General features: G+C 40.6%; 1 protein-coding gene across 2 annotated transcripts; it reads right to left on the bottom strand.

Annotated features, from left to right (window-relative positions):
- Positions 1-260: 260 nt before the first annotated feature.
- On the bottom strand, positions 261-22,308 carry EDEM1 (ER degradation enhancing alpha-mannosidase like protein 1). 2 transcript variants are annotated; one of them, XR_014522818.1, is made up of 12 exons: positions 21,408-22,224; positions 15,969-16,041; positions 14,623-14,726; positions 12,418-12,589; positions 11,630-11,813; positions 10,039-10,213; positions 8,158-8,278; positions 7,181-7,351; positions 6,605-6,678; positions 5,390-5,469; positions 4,823-5,008; positions 261-3,457 (listed from the first exon to the last, which is right to left on the bottom strand). XR_014522818.1 is itself a non-coding variant. In XM_083490638.1 (12 exons), the coding sequence occupies exons 1-12, from the start codon at positions 21,890-21,892 to the stop codon at positions 3,368-3,370; spliced, it is 1,932 nt and encodes a 643-aa protein (XP_083346764.1). In that variant the 5' UTR covers positions 21,893-22,308; the 3' UTR covers positions 261-3,367. The 2 variants fall into 2 exon arrangements, 1 of the variants encoding a protein (XP_083346764.1); XM_083490638.1 differs by having other exon boundaries at positions 5,373-5,469; positions 21,408-22,308.
- Positions 22,309-22,983: the final 675 nt, after the last annotated feature.

Raw genomic sequence — 22,983 nt, forward strand, 5'->3', positions numbered from 1 at the left:
GCAGCAACAATGGATTTGGGTTTAGGTGTTCAAGTCACCTGGTGACAGCATAAAGCTCAATGAGACAAATATAAGACAGGTTTCTGCAGTTGCATCATGACAGCGTGTCCAAATGAGGACATCCAACATTTAAAGCCTGTAAAGGGTGAAAACTGCCCAGTCTTACACATTACGGAGAAAATGAAACACCCTCTTCCACAGGGTCCTCCAGTCACATATCATTTTCTGTTAAAACTCCAGAAAAGTCAGGCACCACAGAATTAAGAAATAGTATTTAATACAAATTATAATGTAAAATCTGCGTTACATTTTCCAGAACATCTGATCCTTTATAAACAGTAACGCCCTCACCCTATTAAATACATTTTGTAACAATGCCGTATTAGGCTAGGGGAAAAAAAAACACATATTGCACATTATGGTGAGAAATTCAGTTTGGTTTTGTGAATTGGCAAGTTATCCAAGCAACGCTTAAGAATTGGTCTTAACACTAATATTGCAACAGAAGAAACTGGACACATTTTGTAACAATAAAAGGTATTTTACAGGACAGTGTTGGTAATCTTCAAATATTGAAAGACTGCAAATCTCAATATTTCACTTGGAAATTTGATCTAGTCCCTTCATATCCCCATAGACAGTGCAATCTATGTCAATATCAGGGATCTGTTTGAGTGTTCACAGCACATATTAGCATCTATGAGTGGCCTCGGACACCAGTCACTAAGGACAGATACAATCTTCTCAATGTGAGATTTTATCCATACCAAAACCAATCAAAATGCTGGCTGAATCACATGGGAAAGAACTATACTATTTTGACTAGAAGTACAAGTGTTTTGTAAGTGCCCTTAAGCCTTTAGAACTCTAGTAGTCTGGTTGTTGTTGTTTTTTTAAAAAGCAAACATCTGAAACACATTACTTGGAAAAATAAGCCAAACTGTAAGTCACCATTTGGACACCCAACATTTTAGTAGGCACAAACTTTCCTAAGTTGAGTTACAAAACGTGCAATTTGCATCAAAGAGGCTACACATAGTCATAAGCGCCAATGTGGACATGCCGAAAAAGTTACACACCCAGTCGACCCCATTATGCAGACACATACATACCTTGTGACAGCATGCTTTGTTGACAACATGATTATAGCAGTGATAAACTGACTTGTTTCAGTTTGCATTTCTCATCACATCAACAGCTTATGGCCAGGATCTTTTTTCAACAACAACAACAACAACTTTGGAAATACTCTGTTTCAAAAGCAGTTCATGACTGGGGTGGGGCCCAACTGGGCACAATAGCAAAATTCACTGTGCTAGTAAAGTACTTTGCATAAACTGCTCTATGGATTCCAGCCAATGTTGAAGTTTTCAGCTTTTTTGCTTCACACATTCTCTCCTAAAACAAATGTTCTAATTGTGAACGGCTAACATGCTCTCCTTTGAGGGTTACTAGATGATGCCAGCCCTGTATAACTGGTCAAAAAGCCCAATCATTTTTTTCACCTGTGCTCTCCTCGCAACTCAGGAAGTGTTGCTTGACCTGAAAAGTCAGCTACTAGGTCAAACATCATAGGCATAATTTTGGAGGAAAAAAAGAAGGCCATTAAGATCTGGTCTCACCTATAGAGGTATCATGGTTTTTATAGGATTTTAATCTTCCAGAGGATTCTGAACTGTTCGCTCTCTCTTACAAATTGCAACACTGAGAAAATAGGAAGAAAGGCTGTACAGTGAAACACAAAATCTTCTAGGCAAACATAAGCCTACTTTGAGATCCCTGAGATTCATTTGTTTGCCAAAGCGATTAAGCAAGCCCTAATTATTTATTTGATAAATATGTAGTATTTGAAATGTGTTTTGTGAAAGCAAACATATATTATGAACTGGATTAGGCTAGGTAGTGAAACTGGTATGTACACAATGCATGGTAAAATTTGATCCAAGATGTATTGCGCTTTTCAAAGAGGAAAATGCTGATCAATAATCATATTTCAATCTACTGTAAGAATCCTCAAGTGGGTTTAAATTATATTCCTGAAGGCAGGCAGATACTCTCTTCTAACTTCCCAACCTTACTGGGGTATGGAAGAAAGGCTTTGTTCATCAGAAACAAAGGAAGGCCTCATCTTATATCCATTTTGGTTGCTTCAAAAATGATGAATATTCTTGTCACAGGAATTAAAATGGGAATCAAAGGCCAGAACATCTTTGAGGATCAGCTTCTCTCTCTACTTCTTCTGCTATATGTATATGTAAAATACATGCCCCAAGAAGGGGCAATAATCACCTGTAAATACTCAATTCACAGTAAACGTGAAAGGAGAGTGTACAACCCTCAAACACTACTTGGGATGTTAATCTTTTATATTGTAAAAGTACAATAGTTATAAATGATTTTTTAAAGGTTATTTCTTTCTGGAAAATGAACAGCTCAAGCCCTTGCCTCTGTTCTGAAAACAGCTAAGAAGGCACTAGCTCAAAAAGCTTACATATTACAACTACAAGGAATGTAAATACTTAGATTCAGGAAGATCTCCCAGAGAGGCACAAAGCAGGAGATGAATATAAACAGAATAATGTTGTGAATGTTGGTAAATCAGCAATACAAAGTATCAGATGAGTGGCTCTGTGCATTTATACCTACTAGAAGGCACCTTTTAAAAATTACTGGTTTCAGAAACTAGTAAACTCCATACACCCTTGAATGTGCAATTCTAATTAAGAACACTGTTTTCAACATCAGCCTAGATGTTAGTCCTAAACACAGTGATGCAATATCTTGGCTGATATTACAACAAACTGCATTTCAATTAGGACATTTCCAGCAAGACACCGAGTAAACCAGAACCTATGGATTTTTTTCCTACCTGAGCAATAATTAATATTGTTTATTGCTAGTTAAATAATCTAATAATTAAGCTTGGTGAGAGAAATTGCACATTCCCTTTCCCCCCCCCCACACACACCCTTTTTTTAATAAGAAATATATATAGGTTCTCTCCAACATTCTTATTTAGAATGCAATTAAGAGATGTGGCAAAACAGCATTTCTGATACAAGATACTTGCAGTCCTTTTAAAAGGTCACCTTAGTCTATCACGTATTTTTCAGAAATACAAGCTTCAAAGTTTCACATGCGATAACGTAGCTTACATTAGGCAAAATATGCCACATCTGACAGTATTTCAGTGATAACAACTGGAGTCTAGCACGGGATCCTCTTTCCATCTTTAAACTGAATCCTTCATTGCAGTGAGTGGCTATTTAAATGCCTGCACCTGCTATAAGCTATGTGGCTCAAGAGACTCATCTTCAGAACAAGATGTTGCCTTGTGCCTTAAGGATTACTCCATATGAAGAGATGTTCAGATCAAGCCCACCATCTGATCAATCTGTCTCATGTAAATACTCTTCAAAGGCAGCAAGTATCTCCTCTCATCTGGTACTCTGTTGCACTGCAAAACAGAAGGAGACGTTTTTTAATAGTTGGAAGTTCACAGCAGCTTGCTTTTCAGGACTGAACCTTGTACCATTTGGATGGGAGGGCAAGATTCACACCACGCATTACTTGGCAACATGACAGAATCAGATACTGTTCCTAACAGAAGTAAGGGAATGGGCATACTTAAATGATGAGTGTTACTCGACACCTTCATATCTTACAAAGTGTGAGAAATAGTCCTTCAAATAGTTTGCCTTCAGACCTATCCAAAACTCTGGTGGCTTTACAGAAACAAGTAGAATATCTCTGTTAAACTGCTACATTCCAGGAACATCAGCTCACCCATTGTTATTCTTGGTCATGCACACAAAGCTCCCTTTTACCACTGGAAAAAACTGATGAGTGAACTTGGCTTTACTGCATTAAACAAAGCATCTTCTTGACTACCTGAACCAAAATGTGCCCCCCGCCCCAGAGTTCAACTGGATGGCGAAGACAATTACTGTATTCCAGGCACGTCCAACAGGTAGATCATGATCTACCGGTAGATCACTGTAGTAGATCACTATTAGACCACAGGCTCCCCCTAAAGAAGCTAAACAATTTTGGCTCCCCTAAAAAAAGCTCAGCAACTTTGACCTGAACCCCCAAAAAGGGGGTAGATCACTGCCACCCCTGTGTATTTGTGTGATCATGATGCAACCAAATGAATACAGTATCTACATAGTTTCTGAAAAATTCGGAGCTAGGTCTCATGTGGTTCTAGTCACAACCATTCAAGAAGGGTGCAGAATTGTGCATTAAACAAATTCAGGCAAGGACTATGAATTATAGTGTCTAAAAGAAATTTTATGTTGTTGAGATCTCATTTCTTTCTGAACATTTGGGCTTTTAATCTGCTATTGCATCTTGACCCTCGTCTAGAAAGACAAGCAACACTTATATGTATGAAACAAATATGTCTTGGAGAATACTTGGACAAAGGTTGTCTGAACACTTAAGTTTGTCCCCCCAAAAAAACCTTCAGATTTAGGTCCCTGCAGGCTGGAACCTAAGATTCTAAAATGGGTTTCTGATCCTCTCCACCCCCTCAAAAGCTAATTATAAGATCATTCCTATTCAGCAAAACAGAAACTCTTTACAGGAAAAATACATATTGCAATTGCCATCATAATATATCTGAGCCGCATCCATGGATATATTTGCTGAAAAAACAGATATCCTCTTCTCTTTAAGCAAGCACTCTTTCCCACCCCCCACCCCCAGGACACTCTATATTAACTAGTTACAAAATGCTTACTTAACTGGGCAGAATTGTTTGCATGCCCTATTTCTGTACACAACTACTATACCCAAACTGGAACTGGTTTATATTTACATTAGAAGTAGAGTTGATTGCTCTAAGTTCATTTGGCTTTAGCTTTTCAGTCTTCTTCTGTTCTTCGGGGAAAGTATCTTGCCACAGTGAAACACGAAGACGCTTATCCAGCGATACTATATGCCCCTCTGTAGTAAACATATATCTATTGCCCGATTTGTGCACAGGGTTTTCTTCATCAAAAAGCTGAAACAAGAATTTTTAATGTTTCACATTTAGCATAATATATAACAGCAATGCAGTACCACCACGTTTGCAAAACTGACACAGATCAGGACGCAGGTTACTCTGCAGCTAGGTGCCATAAAATGTATTTTGAATATGTAGATTACCAGTATAACATATTTATTACAGACTCTGACTGACAACGTGTTAGATACACAGATTATATTATAAAACATTGTGTGTGTGTGTGTGTGTGTGTGTGTGTAAACACACCACCCCTATGACTCATTATAAGCAGGCCCACCACTTGTTGCTAGTTTCAGTTCTAGTGAACAAGCCTATTTTAAAACAGAAAGCCCCAAGGCTGACCATAAAGAATACCTACCAAATACAAATATTTACATGTTTCACTGAGAAAAAAGCTTTCCATCCGATCTTCTTTGGACTTCTCTATAACATGGTGCAGAGTAGCATAGCCACATCTGAAATAAATTTTAAAAACCTCAATTATCACTAGCAAGCCACAAATGTTTTAAGAAATTAAGCCCAGAGAGGGATAGCTTGGTCAACAGAACATGAGACTCTTAATCTCAGGGTCATGGAGTCAAGCCCCACATTGGGTGAAAGATTTCTGCATTGCAGGGGGTTAGACTAGATGATCCTCATGGTCCCTTCCAACTCTATAATTCTATGATTCTAATTGTATTCTAAAAGTTACTGCTATTCTTAGCTTTCTTCTAGTTACTGCTGATGGAGCAACTCTGTTCTGTCAAGTAGCAGACCCAAGAGCAACAAGCAGATTTTGTTCTAATATCTCACCAACACAGTGCCTCTTAGAGCCATTAGAACAAATATCCCACAACCATTAGCTTGTTCCTCTCCATAATTCAGGCTGGTAGTAGGAGGAGATGGCGAGAGGGTGCTGAGAAGTGTTATGGCACAGTGACAACTAAAGAGCTTCATGCCTAAAGCCATGGGCATGCTGGGAAATATTTTCCTCGTTTGAACTCTCTTCCCTTCACCCATATGACTCCTTATGAAACTTCTCTCAGTCGTAAGAGGCAGCAGCAACCCAGTGAGTAAACCCCACTCTGTAAGGGACTAATGCCAGACTGCTTTCTTTTCCTCTAAGACCTGCTTGTGGCCCAGAAATTCAGCAGCAGCATGTCAACTGAACACCTGAAAACAGCAGAGAGGCTTATAAACACCTTTGCTCCTCCCTATAACTCATGTATTTTGAATGCACTGTAAGCTGCCGCCTCAAGAAACTTGGTTAGTAGGCAATATAGAAGTACTACACACAAAATAAAGTGAGATTTGCAAATCCAACATAGGGGCTAACACTTGAAGCACAGGTTTTTCAAACATCTCTTGTGAGCACTGGGATCCAAGCCATAGCGTTTCTGTTGTTTACAAGCAAAGAGGTTGCTCACATGCCCGTTAGATAAGAGATTTAAAATTAATTCAAAGGAAGCAAGCATATTTGTATTAACTGCCACATGCAGCTCAGTTCAGAAGAAACTTCACAAGTAACTTAAAATAAAAGGTTCCATTTGTCTCTATATTTTCCAATAGCTAAGCACAAGGTGATATTAAAAGTTTAGTTTGAAAACTAACTTTGCTTTTGTGTGCTTCTCCAGACTCTGAAGAATATCCATGCCTACATGGAGATAAAAGGGATTCTTTGTTGCCTAAATGAAAGGAAGGAAATAAGTGTGAAGAAATTATGCAATGCCATGTAAATAAAGGCTCAAACACTAGTAAAGCTAAATAGTTCAGCCACTAGAAAGTAAACAAACCAGATGCAAAACCATAGTTTAATCCTAGTTTGTTCTCACTAATAAGAATTTAAACAAGTTTCCAGAGTTTGGATAGTGGACCACTATGCCAATTCAAATGTTAGCATCGAGGGAGGAGGTGAGCCCCACACCCTCTACACAAGAAAAACTAAATTAGTTAACCAGTTCTTTGGATCCTGATTGCCATATCCAAATATGGAGCCCAAAATGTAATTTAAACCAATGATTCCCTTAAATCAGTGTTTCTCAAAAAGAATGGATTGAATCAGTCCAAAAATATGTAACTGTATATTGAGACCACACCTCTTAAGCAGCAGCAACGGTTGAAAAGGTTTTTACTAAAATACAAGGATACATTCATTAAGACAATTATATATAAAAAAACCTTTACTACCTGATAAAGAAGATATGTAGATTCTACTAACTCTGGCCTTAGGGGATAAAAGAGGACATCAGGTGCCTGTAACTGCCAGTTGTACCTCTCTGGAAGAGCTCCATATCGTTTCCATATGGCATAATAAAATGCATGGAGGCAAATAGCATCTTCTACATCACCTATTAAAACCTGAGAAGCAGCAAAATTGCATAATGTAGGACAGCTCACTGGTAATAATACAGCAACATTACCAATTTCCTTCATAGTATCGTCAGTCTCCCTAGGCCAGGAAAAGCACCAGCCAATAAATCAGTTATCAGGAACGCTGCTCTAAAATTGTGTAGCAAACATTAGCTCAGCAAAAGAACTCTGACTTTTGAAACGTATAAAAGCACTTAGCTGCTTTTGGACCAGACACCACCAAGCAAATAATAAAAGTCAACTGGGAAAACCTATGTATTAGGCGCATGCTGTACTGTGCAACTCCATGTAACATTCAATCAGCAGCAGTAGCAGCGGAATTGCTACATACCTTTTGCTGCAAAAGGAACATAACCAGTTTTACTGGAGGTTTCAGTGGTCAAGGAACCTTAGTATCTCCTTCACACACAAACCCTTTTGTGATTATCTTGTACCACTACCACCCAACATCCGTTTCATCTTAAGTGCTAAGCAGCCGGCTGGCAAATTAATGCCCTGGGAATAGGCACCGGCTGTCTCACTTCCCACCCGCATGATGATACTAACATTGCACTTCTGGAATCTGTATGGTCATACATATGCATTTTAGCTCCAGCTGTTAGACTAGTACCCACACTTGCAAGTCAACTGCACAGTGCAAGGCAAGATCAGAACTGAATATGGGGGAGTCTTTCCTACCAGATGCTAGTTTTATAGAAAGGACCAACAAAATCTGTTTTATGTTGGGAGGCTGAGCTCCTAATAGTACACATTTTGCAAAGCTTTCTATACTTTCTTCACCAAATTGAAAATACCTGAAGCCCAGGGAAAAAAGCTTGAAGAGAATCAATCCATGTGTTCATCAACTGCCCACTGAACATATTTACATTAACATAGAGTGGTGGGTCCCCTTCACCTTCATTACAGGCTTCTCTCCTAAAAGGAATAAAAAGCAATGTTTGATTCAAAACAATATGCTTTATCATTATATGTACAAATGAAGGACACAGAAGACAAGACTCCATTTTGCTCCTGCTTCAGCACCTCAGAAAGCGGGTTGCTTCAGCTTGGACCACCTTGACCACAACCCGCTTTGGCCCAGATCCAAATTCTCATCAAAAATTGGCCTTTGTATGACCCCTCTAACTACAGCATAGAAATCAACCAACAGCTATAACTTTTTAAAAACTTTTTGACAGAAATAGATAAAAATGTGTAGGCACAGTTGTTCCCTCTGAGAGATTGAAACCTGACAAACTTTAGACAAGTGCAGGATTTTTTGTGCAAGAAGATGGAGTTTTTTAGAGTCTGGGGAATAAATTTATTTTTTAAAAAAATCTTGCATGGGTCAATTTGCGTGCAAATAACTTTTAAAATACCTTGTAAAATTTCTAAAGGACAGATGCCAGAGTTTGAGCCTTTTGGTGAATGAATAAAATGTTGTTTTCTGCTCTACAACACTAACAAATAAAGTGAGATTTATACATTCCTCCAAACCCCCACCATCCAGTGAACACAAGCAAAACTAAGTTCTCTGTAAAGTTATTCCCTGGCTGGAAGTTAGAGGCCTCTTCTCCCTCTACCAACCTTATATGGAGTTTATAACAATCATACAGTGTAGTTCACCATTATAACCCTACTTGCAGGATGGAGGGCTATGCCGAGAAAGTGTACGTACAGCATACCTACAACAGTGCACATGAGTTTAAAGGCTTGTGAAATCTTTCAAACATGCTACAGCTTTGACTCCTCTGATGTCACCCAATCTCGGAGATTATAGCAAAAACTAAGCAGGTGGTAGCTTAGTATAAAGCTATCACTGTGTATTGTTTAAGCATGATTATAATAATGTGGTGTGGATTTAATAGAATTATTTTTTAATTGGATCATTTTTTTGGATTCTTTCCCCCAACACAAAAGTTTTCCAGTGTACATTAGAAAATTTTCCAGTGCTTTAGAGAGTAATCCAATTAACATGTTTATTTTACTTACATTGAGGAAACAAAGCTGGACACATTTGAAACTGCGAAACCTGACTTATACTGTATTTGTAACTAGCATACATTCCTGTGAAATGGAAAATAGAAGCACCGGGAAACTTTCCACCCCACATCACTGTTACTATAATGTTAGAGTAGATGGCACTATATGGAGGACAGATCCTGTCCAGAGTTCTTACAATCAATGATTTGACACGGGGAAACCAAGGAAGGGGAGCTAAGAGGAGAGGAGTAAAGAGGGGGGGAAAGCATTTCAATTTTGTATACTTAAGGTTGCAACCCAAACTATCTGCCTAGGAGTGTAACTGACTTTCACTTACGCAACAATATTTTACCTTCCACTCCTCCTCCCTGGAGGTTGGGGGGCTCTTTGGAACAGATCTGAGTGGGGTATGGGGTATGGGGAGAGGAAGGTGAAGTCCCATTGCACTAGCAGAAATCTGCTTGTACACATCTAATTACAAGTAGGGCATGGGGATTAAGTGGTTATGCCAAAGACTGAACAACAACAACATGGGTTTGCAGAAGAATTTGAAGGTAGACAGTAAGTGTCAATTTAGTTTGTAGTAATAATCACAGTTTTTAAGTGTACATCAGAGGAACACATAATTATTCTTAAGGAAACTGATGTTCCATGTTCCAACCAGCCCAGGCAAGTTTTACATCCCCCTGAAGATAGTAATGTAAGGAACATACCCTCGCCTTAAGTAGTTCTGAATACTCTGATAAGCATCATTGAACATCTCTAGATCTTCTTTTTCGCCAAAGAGGATGTAAGATTTCAAAAGATATTCATAGAAGGAATCTAATCCTGCTCCCAAACCACTCTGCTTTCCAACCCAGTGGCCAGTTTGAATATTCACAACATTGCCTATAAAGTAAACACAAAGACAAAGATTATCCAAGAATAGCTATATAAATTGTTGCATTTATACACTGCTTGGCTGATAATGCTCAATGTAGTATAAAATTCCTGTATAACATGAAAGAAATTACAATAAAGCGTATACAATCTCAAAAGCCAGAGGACATCAGTATAGAAGTCAAGCATTACACCCAAAACAAAAGTCTGGATGCAAAACATTCAGTATGGGAAAGCTAGATCCCTTTGCATTGTCTTTTAAAAATAAAATTGTGGCTTGCGTGTTAGCGGATCTCCTTCAACAGTCTGCCAATACAAGCACTCCTAAAGGGGACTTTAAGCTTGGACTTCCCAAATCATTTCAAGAGGATTCTAGGACTATATGTTCATTAAAGTACAGTGGTACCTCCGTTTGCAACCAGGATCCGTTCCGGAGTCCCGTTCACAATGTGAAAAGCCTGCAACCTGAAGCGCCATATCTGCACATGTGCACAGCATGATTTGGTGTTTGTGCACATGCGCGAAGCACAATTTAGCGCTACTGCGCACGTGGTGAAACCCGGAAGTAACCCTTTCCGGTACTTCCGGGTTGCCACGTGACGCAACCTGAAAAAACATAACATGAAGTGGACGTAACATGAGGTATGACTATATGTGAAGCACTGAAAGTACAAGGTTTTATTAAAAACAAACTTTGAGAACAGAACAGGGCTTAGACGACTAACAGCACAGTTCACAAATAATTAGTTGTACAGAATCCCATCTTCATCATCACGTGTGCACATAGCTGCATTCTACACCAGGTGAATATATTGCAGCAATCAATACCCATATTTGAGTGTTTCTGTAACATTGCCGTGGTGCATTATTGCAGAGATAATCATTCACTAAATTAGGGTGGCTTCACACAGTATGCATCTAATGTATATTCCATTGTGTGTACATGCAGCAAGGATCCCAGACAATCCCATCTCCCGATTCTGAAATAAGCCTATCTATGATGCACTGCTCAAAGGCCAACATCGGATGCACTAGCGTTGAAGTAAAAATTTATTCCTAATATAATGGAGGATTTTTAGACAATTGGGCACAAAGGTCCCAGTGCGACCATACAAATGGTGCTGTGGTTAGTTCAGTGGCATAAGCTATCACAACTATGCAAGTACCATCTTGCCTCCCACAACTGCTCCCCTACCTTGCTGGGGGGCAGGGGAGAGAGATATCTGATTTTTTTTAAAAAAACTCTTGCCTTCCACCCATTGCAGCTTGCCTTTGCTTTGTAAGTCAAGCAAAGCAGCATATAAATACCTTAAATAAGTAACTTGAAAAGCAGCATATAAAGACCTTAAATAAGTAACTTTTCGGGATTATATTACTGTTAACAAATTCTGTTAATTATGCAAGACCCATAAACCTATTATGCACCTAATAGTCCAGTGTCATTGCTCCTTAGACTCCAGAGTGCTTTCACAGCTCGGCGGGCAACCCATTCAAAAGTGGAATCGCCCAGAAGCCTGCTAAGAATTCCAAATTCCACCAATAAGGATCCAGCTCCTGCAGTGCAGGTCTCATTGTTGCTGCCAGAAGGAACTCCTGTTCTTAAGTTTACCTACACAAAGATAAGAAGGCTCAAATGTTCATTTCTTGAAAAGCAAGCAGTTATATTTCTGTCTTTTGCTTCCTTCATTTCTACCCCCTTGATAATCAAGGACAAATATAAAGTGACTTGTGTGTTTCATCAGTGTTCTGTCATGAGGTTGCATCATATTCCACAGGGAATCTGTCTTAAAGGAGTATCCAGATTAACATTAGGCATGTAAATACCCAGCCATCAAAAGACCAAGTCAGACACTGCAAAATCTTCAACATGGAACAGCTCCAGGAACGCAGTCATGTTGAGGAACCAACAGCTGACCTAGGGCATCCATTAAAGCAGTTGATTTTGACAGCAGATTTTTAGAGTGAGGGCAAAGATATTTTCCGCTGTCAGGCTGTATGTTTTAACATGAGAAAGCAAGGCCTGTAAACACAGATGTGCTGAGAAAGGCATTACTTCCTCCACAAAGCTGCTATACGTGGATGATATTCCAATCTAGTTTTTCAAAAAGCGAGCCTTATGTTTAATATTTAAGACCCATCTAGCCCCAGCAAGTGAAAGTAGAATGAAGTATTAAAGAAGGTTCCATGAAAACCGTTCTTCATGGCACACTTACCCGAGGATAAGGAATTCCTGTTTTGGTGTTCTCAAAAGCAGGTAACAGTCTTACAGCCAGGTCATGAGCCATATGCAAGAGCTCATTATCATAGCCCTTAATAGTCATATCCCCAAAAGGCTGCCTGGCATCTGTTATGATGATATGGGCTGAAAGCAAGCTTCCCAAAACCCTGTAAGAGATAAGTTTTAAAGGAGACAATATATAATTTGCTACATTATGTGTAATGTACAGCATATCAAGTTATCAAAGTTAGGTTCAAGCTGAAGAGCAAACAGAACATTAGCTTTTTTCAGGAGTGGGGAACATTTTTCAGTCTAAGCGCTGCAACCGTCCTGGGCAACGTTCCAATCACCTCCATCCATGGAAGCAAGGGTCATCATGAGAATTCAAGGACACATACTAGTCAGGCAAAAAACACCTGGGGTGCAAAGCAGGGCCACTGAGGGATGTGGCCTAGGGAAAGGGGTGAAGGAAGTTCCATGGGCAAAGCGAGGACTGGCTAAGAGAGACATTTAGGCCTTGGGCCCAAACCACATTCTATACTCTTCAACTGAAAGATCAAAATGTAAGATGCAGAGCATCTTAATCTGCTTCTTGAGCTATTTCACATCAGTTTTGTCTACCAGCACAGAATTCAGAAAATCTGCTGTCATTTACTCAATATTCTGAGCTTGCATATCCTGAGCAAGCACACATCTGTGATTGTAGTCTCAGATAACAAGGAAATACCAAGTAAAGTTGAATTAATTAATTTAAGTGCAGGACCTAAACTGAGCTTTCAGCATCTAGTTAGCCTCTAAAAAGGCTCTGAAAATTATTGGCTAACACTGAAAATTCCAAGCCAGGATGCAAATCACTGTGATAGGTTTATATATCTCCACTAATCCATAAACTTGCTGTTTCTCAATTATTTTTTCAAAACCCTCAACAGGAAGTCCTCTTAATTAAAAAATAATAATCACTAGAACAGATTACAAACCTTTGCTCTATCTTTCTTATAAAGAAGCCAATGCCAAAATGCTGGCAATTTGCTTAGCTGCAGGAGGCAAAATAGATATATCATGACTCAAATGCATTGACACATTCTTTTTATTTAACTAAACATAAGTAAACAAAAGGTAAAGCACAAAAAGGCAAGACTTGACAACCTTTAAGCAATGAAGTAGTCACAACTGAGGGGTAAGGAACGAAAAGGGTATGTTAATTTCAGTGGTTAAATTCAATTCTGCCAGTTATAGGTAACATACATTTCTTGCTTTTGAGTTTCTGAATGTGGTTAAAATTGCAGGTGTTGGAAACAGAGTTGAATGTGGCAAGTTTGCTGCTCTCTAAGCACAATGGAGTTCTATAACAAAATTAACTGACAAACTGAGGAGTACTTGCATTAGTACTTCTGCACACAGCATGCAGTAAAAAGACTAATCAGCAGGACTTTTTTTCAGGGGGAACTTGCCAGAACTGAGTTCTGACACCTCTCAGGTGGGAATCCTTGCCATTCTAAGAGAATGAGGGAGGCGTTCATGGTGAGTTCTGGCATCTCTTTTTTCTAGAAAAATTGTTGTTTAGTCATGTCCGACTCTTCATGACCCCATGGACCAGAGCACGCCAGGCACTCCTGTCTTCCACTGCCTCCCACAGCTTGGTCAAAGAAAAATAGCACTGCTAATAAGGGCAGCCACCATGATGCAAAGCAGCACTCCAACTTGCACTGTGTTTTTTATATATATAAAAATGAAAGTGCAAAAAGAGGATGTTGTAGGGAGGGATATACTGTTGGTTGCATGCTCCCTTCATACAGCACAGCAGCACAATCCATTTGTACTGTACAGCGAAAAGTTTTTTAGCTCTCTGTAGTAGATGGTTACAGTTTTACACTTTGCTCCTAAGGAATTTCATGCGTGTCCTCCTCTGCTTTGACTTCAGGGGTAAGTACAAAAAATATTGCTAGGCGTTTAATATTAAGAGGACTAAAATTATTGTCAGTTCCCTGTGGTGTTTGTTTATAATACAAGTGGGTCCTCTTTAACACTCTATTTTGCTTTAGTGACATTCTATCTTCCATCACTCAAAATTACCAATTTTTTACACTATGTTGTGAGACAGCAAGCAAGCAAGCAAGCATAAATTAACTGTCTTCTGAAAATGTGATAAATTTAGTTGGTGCTCACATACAATGCTCTCAGATTTCAAGTGGCAACCTACCTAATTGTTGCTTCAAAAACTTGGACGGTTGAATCTGTGTCAAACGATACTGTGTCTATCACTAGTTTCACTGCTTTCTGGAACTCTGAAGAATTTCCCATTACCTTTAAGGCAAAACATAATTATCAGATTACATAATCACAAGTTTTTGTACTAGCTGTTTAAAATGTTTAAAAACAAAAATTAAATATCAGGCAATACTAAAAATCGTAGAAATTTCCATTGTCACATTTCCTAAATCCCAATAATATTTCAGGACCTCAAAAGGTACCGTCCTAAAAACAACAAAGTATTAGAACACAAAGCACCATAATTTAAGTGTGATTGTTTAGTAAGGTGTATGATTTATGCAAAAAAAAAATCAATTGCAACAAAACTATGCCCTATACAAAGTTTCAAAGTATAAGGAAACAACTTCCAGGGTTAAATGTATAACTGTCTAAACAACACCATGTAGAGAAGCTATAGTGATTTGTCCAAGCTAAAAGCAGGCTCTAACACTAATAAAAATGGTGATGGAGTTAAAATAATCAGAATGCAGTGGCACTGGGGTAATTCCACCAGGAAGAAAATGATACAAAAGTATACTGTGGTATGGATCTTAATAACAGTCAATAATCAGGGTGGTTATAAAAATATTAGATGTGTTGAATCGAGCTTGCTTGACAGAATTAGTTTACTTTAAAAAAAACCCTTCCTCAGTTAAGAAAACTACCTGGCAGCAAGACATTCAATTGCAACTGCTTACAATTGACTCCACTCTGCTCCATAGAGTCTGCTGGCACATATAATCAAATCTCTCACTGCTTGTGACTATCACCAAAGCCAGACATGAACTGAAGCCAATAGATCCCTTTCCCCTGAATAAGGGAGTTCCGTTTCCAGCAGAAGAGAACTCAGGAAAGGGGAGTTATCTAAGGGGAAGATGTTGGCACCTGTCTGTCTCAAGAGACAATGGAGTGCACCTCCTGGGGTGAAATCAAACTCCTGCATTAACAGCAACGAGGTGACCTCCCCAGGGCGCAAGCCTGGGCAGTGTGTATGGAGGTCCTGGATTGCCTGCGAAACAAGACCTCCTTCTCGGCCTCACTGATATGGTCCAAAGAAAGCAGAACAATACATCTGGCACCAGCCTGGCTGCAGGAGTTGCCAGAAGGAGGTGTACAAGGCACCATCCAACCATCTTAGGGACTCCACTCTGGATTTGAATAGTATGGGTCTTTGCCCAGAAGACATGTGTGTTAACCAAGGCAAGGAAGGAAAACAAGAGGTGCATGTGTGGGGTTGTAACTACTTTTGATCATTTTTTCTTTTTTTCTAGTAATTAGAAAACATTTTAAACTCACTGCTAGGGTATCCAATGCATCAATCAGAGTAAGCGAGTAGTTTCCCAGGACATCATTGATATTCAGATTTGAACTGAAATAAAGTCAGTTAGAAGTTAGTTCTATCAGATTTTTTAAAAGTTAGTTCAAGAATGTACTGGTAGTCTATAAATCTTGTAGCCCGATACTAAGCTTGATTATCTAGATAAGAGTCCTAAAGAATTTAATGGGATATGTTCCCAGCTAAGGACGCAAAGGATTGCAGCCTTGGCCCCATAACATAGATGCAGTATTAGCACACTCCTACAGTAAATCAGTCTACTGCCATATTATACTTTTAATTCAGTCATATGCAATTTCTTTCATAGTAAGGCAAAGATGCAACCTTGGATCTCGAACGCCTTGGCTCCCGAACAAATCAGCTCCCAAATGATCAAAGCCCGGAAGTGAGTGTTCCAGTTTTCAAACGATTTTTGGAAGCCGCATGTCCGACACGGCTTCTGCTGCTTCCGATTGCTTCTGCAGCCAATCAGAAGCCGCGTTTTGGTTTTCGAACATTTTGGAAGTTGAACGGACTTCTGGAACAGATTCCGTTTCACTTCCAAGGTAAGACTGTAATAGGACACATGGTCTACCAAGGTCAGAAACAGGATATAAGTGAACTACGGTAGGCCTAGGTATTTTGACTTGATGGACTGGGCACACCTGAAATTAAAGTGACACAAATATCTAGAAGCTTTACTGCTGTCTGTATAACCTAGTGAATAAACATATACAAGTCTAAACTGGGAGATGCAACTTCAGATACTTGTTGAACTATGAGCAAATTAGAACATCATCAGAAAATTGTTCATTCTTTTTCTAAATTAAATTAAAAAATAATTCTTGTTATAAGGCTTGATACAAAAAGAAAGACAGGATTATTGTGCCACATCTTCTCACTGAGCACTCTGCTGTTTAAAACAAAACAAAAACTGGTGCTCTCCAGATGTTGCAGACTACAAGTCCCATAACCTTTTGTCATGCTGTCTGCTGCTGAGAAAAGTTGCTGTTAAAAATAGCTAGAGGGCACCAGGTTGTTGAAGGGTGGATTAGGGTATATATACTCAGGATCAAAACACAATTGCTTATTTCTTCAGACACACAATCAATAACAAGGATGTAAAAGGGTGTATTTTTCCTTCTTTCAAAGTGTATGTAGGGATTAGGATGGGATCCAAAGAAAGTACAAATACATACACTCAGAGCTTAGCATGCTGTTTTTGCTACAGCGACCACTGAAGTGAGAAGCCACTGTTCAGTTTAAGTTACCTTGTCTCCTTGTGAGAACTATTTAATCAAAACAGCAAGTAAGCTCTCTCATCTTTGTTTATTAACTTTTCTCTATTCTTCAACCAAGTCTTATAGTCTTAACTAGGCCCCAAAATGTGGCAGAAATGCATGATTTTCTAAAAGTAACTTGAAATAGCCATACAATTGCTCAAATTTGAAGCTGTTATACAAACATCTGCGTTACAGATAGGTAGCCGTGTTGGTCTGCCATAGTCAAAATAAAAAAATTCCTTCCAGTAGCACCTTAAAGACCAACTAAGTTAGTTGGTCTTTAAGGTGCTACTGGAAGGAATTTTTTTATTTAAACATCTGCGTGTCAGTTAAGTCTCAAAGTCAGAGAAGGAAGTAGCTCAAAACTGGTAGACAAGAAACACAGAAGCTGCTTGCAGTGAAAATAGATTTTACAAAGCAAGAATAGCTAGGAACATGAATACAGCCATAATATAGACTATTTTGACAAAAGTAGGCAGCTATGTTTATAAATACAACATTTAAGCTTCCTTCCCCTTTTCAAGAACTGGAATAAAGTTACCAATGTAACCTTCAAATTGCTGGTCTACAACCAGCGTTCAACACTTCAAGATATTTTAAAGTTTTGAGTTGATACTTATATTTTGAAAATATGTTGATTTGTTTTAGGAAATAAAAAAAAGAGAGAGAACAGATGTCTTGGAGAAGAGATGTCTTTCTCCAAGAACACAGTGTTCTTTGGACCCAAAGCACCATTCAAAATTGAACAAGATGGCAAAGGTTGACAACATTAGCTTGTTCATTATGAAAGCTTTAAGATTTACTCTGATGTTTCTCAACCCTGACAAAAACTACCCTAAAAGCACTTTCTAAGCATAAAATTAGATTTTCCTTACTGGTGCATCTGTTGAGAAATAGCCACACAGGCAATTATAAATATAATCTGGAAAGACAGAATGGGTGAAGTCCACACAGTATTATATAACTTTATATGAAATAAAATTTTAAGCTCAAATTGCTCTGCTAGCACAGGCCTATTTGTTCAAGTGATACATAGCAAAGAGCCAAAATTAAATCCCCAAATAATGTTTAGGCTAGGTCTAATTGATTTTCCCATGTGCTTCACATATGTAACTGTGATCCTGATCAAATTCCAGAATATCAAGCTCACATTGATTCCATCTTTGTGTAAGCACCTGTCTTACTTAATTTAGGATGTTGGGCAGAAGGCTATATTTATAGTGTGGCTTTTATATAAAATTTAATCCAATTATTTGACAATACATATTCCAATAAAACATGGATTATTTTGTATTCAAAATGTTTTTCAAAATCTGCCATTCAAAAGGTTCATTACCGAAGGCTCCTGATTAAACTTAGCAGTGATAATAGGACATATAATCTTATAGATCACCGAACCATTTTTTTAAAAAAAGGAAGCAGCAAGTAGACTAAATGGATAGTTCTCACAACAGATGTATGTAAGAAGTGAGGCTCCCTCAAGGATCCATTTTGTGCTTTTTCATAATGACCTGGACTCTGGCACAGTCAGGTCAAATTATTAAGGGTGGTAAAAAGAAAAAGGGATCACAAAGAGCTCCAAAAAGGTATTTCTCCAAACAGGACAATGTCAAATGCAGTTCAGTTTAAGTGTAAACTGATGCATAGTAAGGCAAAAAATTATACCCGCAAAAAATATACACACCAATGGTGAGCAGAAAAAAAGGTACTGAGGTTGTGGTGGGTATCTCAATTAAAATGTTGAGCTGGTGTGTAACCGTTGTGAAAGAGGTAGATTCTGTATTAGAGATCAAGATAAAACTGCCAATATTGTACTGCCTTTATACAAGTTTATGGTGCAACCACATTTGGAATATTATATACAATTCTGATTCACACTTTTTTTTAAAAAAAATGCGTAATTAGAAAAGGTGCAGAAAAAGGCAACCACAGTGACTAGGGGTTAAAGCAATTCCCCTACAACTTTTGGGGCTCTTCAAATTAGAAAAATAGATGAGGGAGGAAGACACGATAAAATGCACAAAATTATGCGGTGTGTTGAAAGAGGATAGGGAGAAGAAGGTGCCACAAGAATTACACCTCCATAAACAATCCTAGAACCCATCCAGTGACACTCAGGACAGACAAATGTACCACTTTAGACACACAGCAGATTCAGTAGCAGAGTCAGGAACTTGGGTGGCTTTAAAAGGGGATTAGACAAATTCATGGAGGATAAGGCAATAAACGGTTACTAGTGATGATGGCTACATACTAGAATCAAAGGCAAATACCAGTTGCTGGGAAATCATGAGCAGGAGAGGCCCTGGATGCAGGATTAAAGGACTTTGATCTGATCAAGAAGGTTTTTCTTTATGTCCTTAGGTGTGTCTGTGTTGACTAAAAGCTTTTGTGATCTTATTTACAAAGTGTCATTTCAAGGCTCACTTACAAATAAGCTTGCAGAAAAGCATAAAGAATATGGCATGTAGATTTACTAGCAAACATGTGAAGTTGTGTTAGTTAAACAATCCACATCACTGAACTGCACAAATCAGTAAACTGCTACTGCATATATCTTACTTAACCTGTAGCCATTAGACAACAGAAAGAGACCTATACAGGAAGGACAATGTATAGCTGCAGGAAACCGAGAGGCACCAGGAATCTATTAGTAGCAACCAAAGCTTTAGCAGCAAAGTTAGTCTTTGCAACCAAGGGAAACCCCACTGTCGACTGTGTCTCCCTCCCAGGAGGAATGAAGCAATGCTCATGCAATTTTTGAAGCACTCTGCGATTTTTAAGACTGCAAACAACATGTAAGATGGCATCACTGGGTGCAACATAGTTGGGTCTGACACTTCTGTAAGAATAAGATCTGATAAAAGAAACTAGAGGAAACCAATAGCTGTCACACTCCAACCGTCACCTTTGCACTTTGGAAAGAGTACACATATGCAGTCACTACATAGCTCTTGTGACTGTTCAGTTTTGTTTCTGAAAGACTGCTTTTCCTATCTGCAGCCATAACTTTACTGCCAGTTTCACTTCTCCTAAATCCAAACCTTCCCATCTCAAAAACAAGCTCCATGTTTTCACCTTAAACTCTGCTCCCCACCCATTTCTACGTGCAGGGACCATTCAACACTGTTGTTGTTGGTTTTCCCTTTAGCACTGCAACTGGAGTTAGCATCAATACATCCCTACCTTTGGGTTCCCAGATCAACCTAGGGTTCTTACACTCACAGTAGTTACAGTCATAGCTCCACATCGATACAAGACGGCTGGGGCAAGAACAGAGCAGGATTTAGGTTTGCTGAGGCCCTAAGCTACTGAAGTTAATGTGGCCCTTTATATGTCCAGCTATCCTTTGTCAAGACCCATTACTTGCATCATAGGAGTCTACACAACACAAAACTCTGTTGCTGTATGTAGGTTTTATTTTTTATTTTTTTATCTTATACTGTATTTTGGAAATGTACATCCATATTGTTTTTCCTTTAAATTTTTTGGGGGCCCCCAAGAGAGTGGGGCCCTAAGCTATAGCTTGTTTACCTTATACATAAATCCAGCACTGGGCAAGAAATGGGAACACATACTAATACCTATACTGTATGATGCCTAAACCACAGAGGTGGTAGTTGCTATCAGCTTCAAATGGTCTCCCTTTCAACTTGCTCCCAAGGGCCTATGGCAGCATATCCCATAACCTGTTCCCTCCACCACCACCCCCCAAAAAGAAAATACTCTTTGAAAGGTGATTCAAAGTCTCCCTGCTTTAAGTCCCTAAGTTGCTCCACTCTTACTTTCTCGTCGAGTTCAAGTTCACCCGCTGAAACAGATGGGACAAGGTTTTCACATACACCCACCGAAAACCCTCAAGTCCTCTTCTCCCCTCTTAACTCCATTCTTTTGCCAACAGCCCAGGTAGACCACGTCCAATTCCCTCTCCCTGCCCGATCTCCAAATTCTCTTTTCTCTCTCTCTCTCTCTCATCCCCTCGAAGCAAGTAGGAGGGCCTACAGCCTGGACTGCGGTGCCCCTGAGCACGAGCAGAGCGCGCACCCCACCCAGACCGTGGGACGGGCGTCGCGGGGGGCAGAGGAGAGCGGGTGCCGAGCCCCGGAAAAGAGAGTCTCCCTCGCGAAGGCTACTCACGGGTCGGCTCGGTCGGGCCCCCTCCCGCTGCACTCGATGGGGTTCAGCTCGTCCTGGGGGAAAGCGTGCGCCATGTAGTTGTCGTAGCCGAAGGCGAACATGCCGCGGGCGGCGTCGCGGAGCTGCGCGCGGAGCTGCGGAGGGAAGGCGCGGCTGTAGCGCTGCTCGTACTCGTCGCCGCCGCCGCCAACACCGACGACCCTCCTGGGGGGCGACGAGGAGGCGGCGCCGCTACCGGCTCCCCAGGCCTTGCCCAAGAAGGAGGCCCAGTGCGGGGCGACCAAGCCGGCGTCGAAGCAGCGCGCGTCCGAGAGCGGGGAGGCTCCGGCTCCGCCACTGCCGTCGCCTCCTCCTTCCGCCGGGCTGCAGGAGAGGCCCCGCAGGCGCTGGTGGTAGAAGCCCAGGCTGGGCCCCGCCAGCCACAAGAGCGCGTGCCCGGCCAGCTTCAGCGCCACCAGCGCCAGGACCAGCGACCGCCATTGCATGGTCGGAGCCGTCAGCAGCGGCGGTAGCACCACGGCGGCCACCGCGCGCCCCTTTCACGCGCATACTTCAAGCGGAAGCTCCGCGCCTGTCGGAGGAGGGGACCGCGGAGGAGGGAAGCGCCTGGCCTCCCTGCCCCTCAGACTCCTCCTCCTCCTCCTCCTCCTCCCCACGTCTCCTTGGCCGAAACAATAACACGTCTCCTTTAAGGGCCGACGGGTGTGAAGAGGCGCGAGAGGGGGGTGTTGCCGAGATGGGGAGGAGGATTGTGACAGGACCGTGTCGGAGTCACCGTTGCCGCCGTCATCACGCGGAGACGGCGTCGCGGCGTTTCACGCCCGTCCCCGCCCACATAAGGTTCCTTTCCGAGAAGCGGTCGAAGGAAAATGACGACAGCAACAACGACAGCCTTGGAACTGACGTGGCGAGCCACGATTTCACCCAGCCGAAGCGGTTAGCCAATCAGAGGGCCGGGAGTGTTGCCCTTGGGTGAACTCGGCGCGGCCTTCCTGGTGACGAGCGTGAAGGGAAGCGCTGCCGCCGCTAGAGGGAGTGCTTGCGTTTTACCTTAGTTTGTACAGCTGCTGTAAACAAGTTTGTACAGCTGTTGAAACGTGTTGTTTTTCCCCACCTCCCCCTTTTGAATTGTGTTTGGTAAAGAGCTGAATACCTTTTATTCCTCCCACCTGTTTGATTGCTTCACGCACTGGGGTTTGAATCACGCCCCTAACCCCAGTTATGATGCTGGGAAAACAAGATGTTTTGTTTGTTAATTTCATAGAACCACAGAATTCCAGAGTTGGAAGACAGCTCCAAGGGTCCTATAGTCCAGCCCCCTGCAATACGGGGATCCCAACTAAATCATACACGGCCGATTTACGGACTGCCTTCCAATTTGGGGGTGTGGCACCTGCTTCTTTTGTCCCTTTTCGAGAGAAGGTGTGACACGGCTTTTTGCTGGTTTGGAAGGGGGGCAGGTCGCATCATTTAAAAATCTCTATAAAACCTAATTTTTAAATGTACTGTATAAATTGTTTAAAAAATATGTAGACTCTACTGTACAGTTTCAATCGCTCTTTAAAAGATAAGACAA

This window comes from Podarcis liolepis (assembly GCF_965112155.1).
Source record: "Podarcis liolepis genome assembly, chromosome: 2".
Taxonomy (NCBI): domain Eukaryota; kingdom Metazoa; phylum Chordata; class Lepidosauria; order Squamata; family Lacertidae; genus Podarcis; species Podarcis liolepis.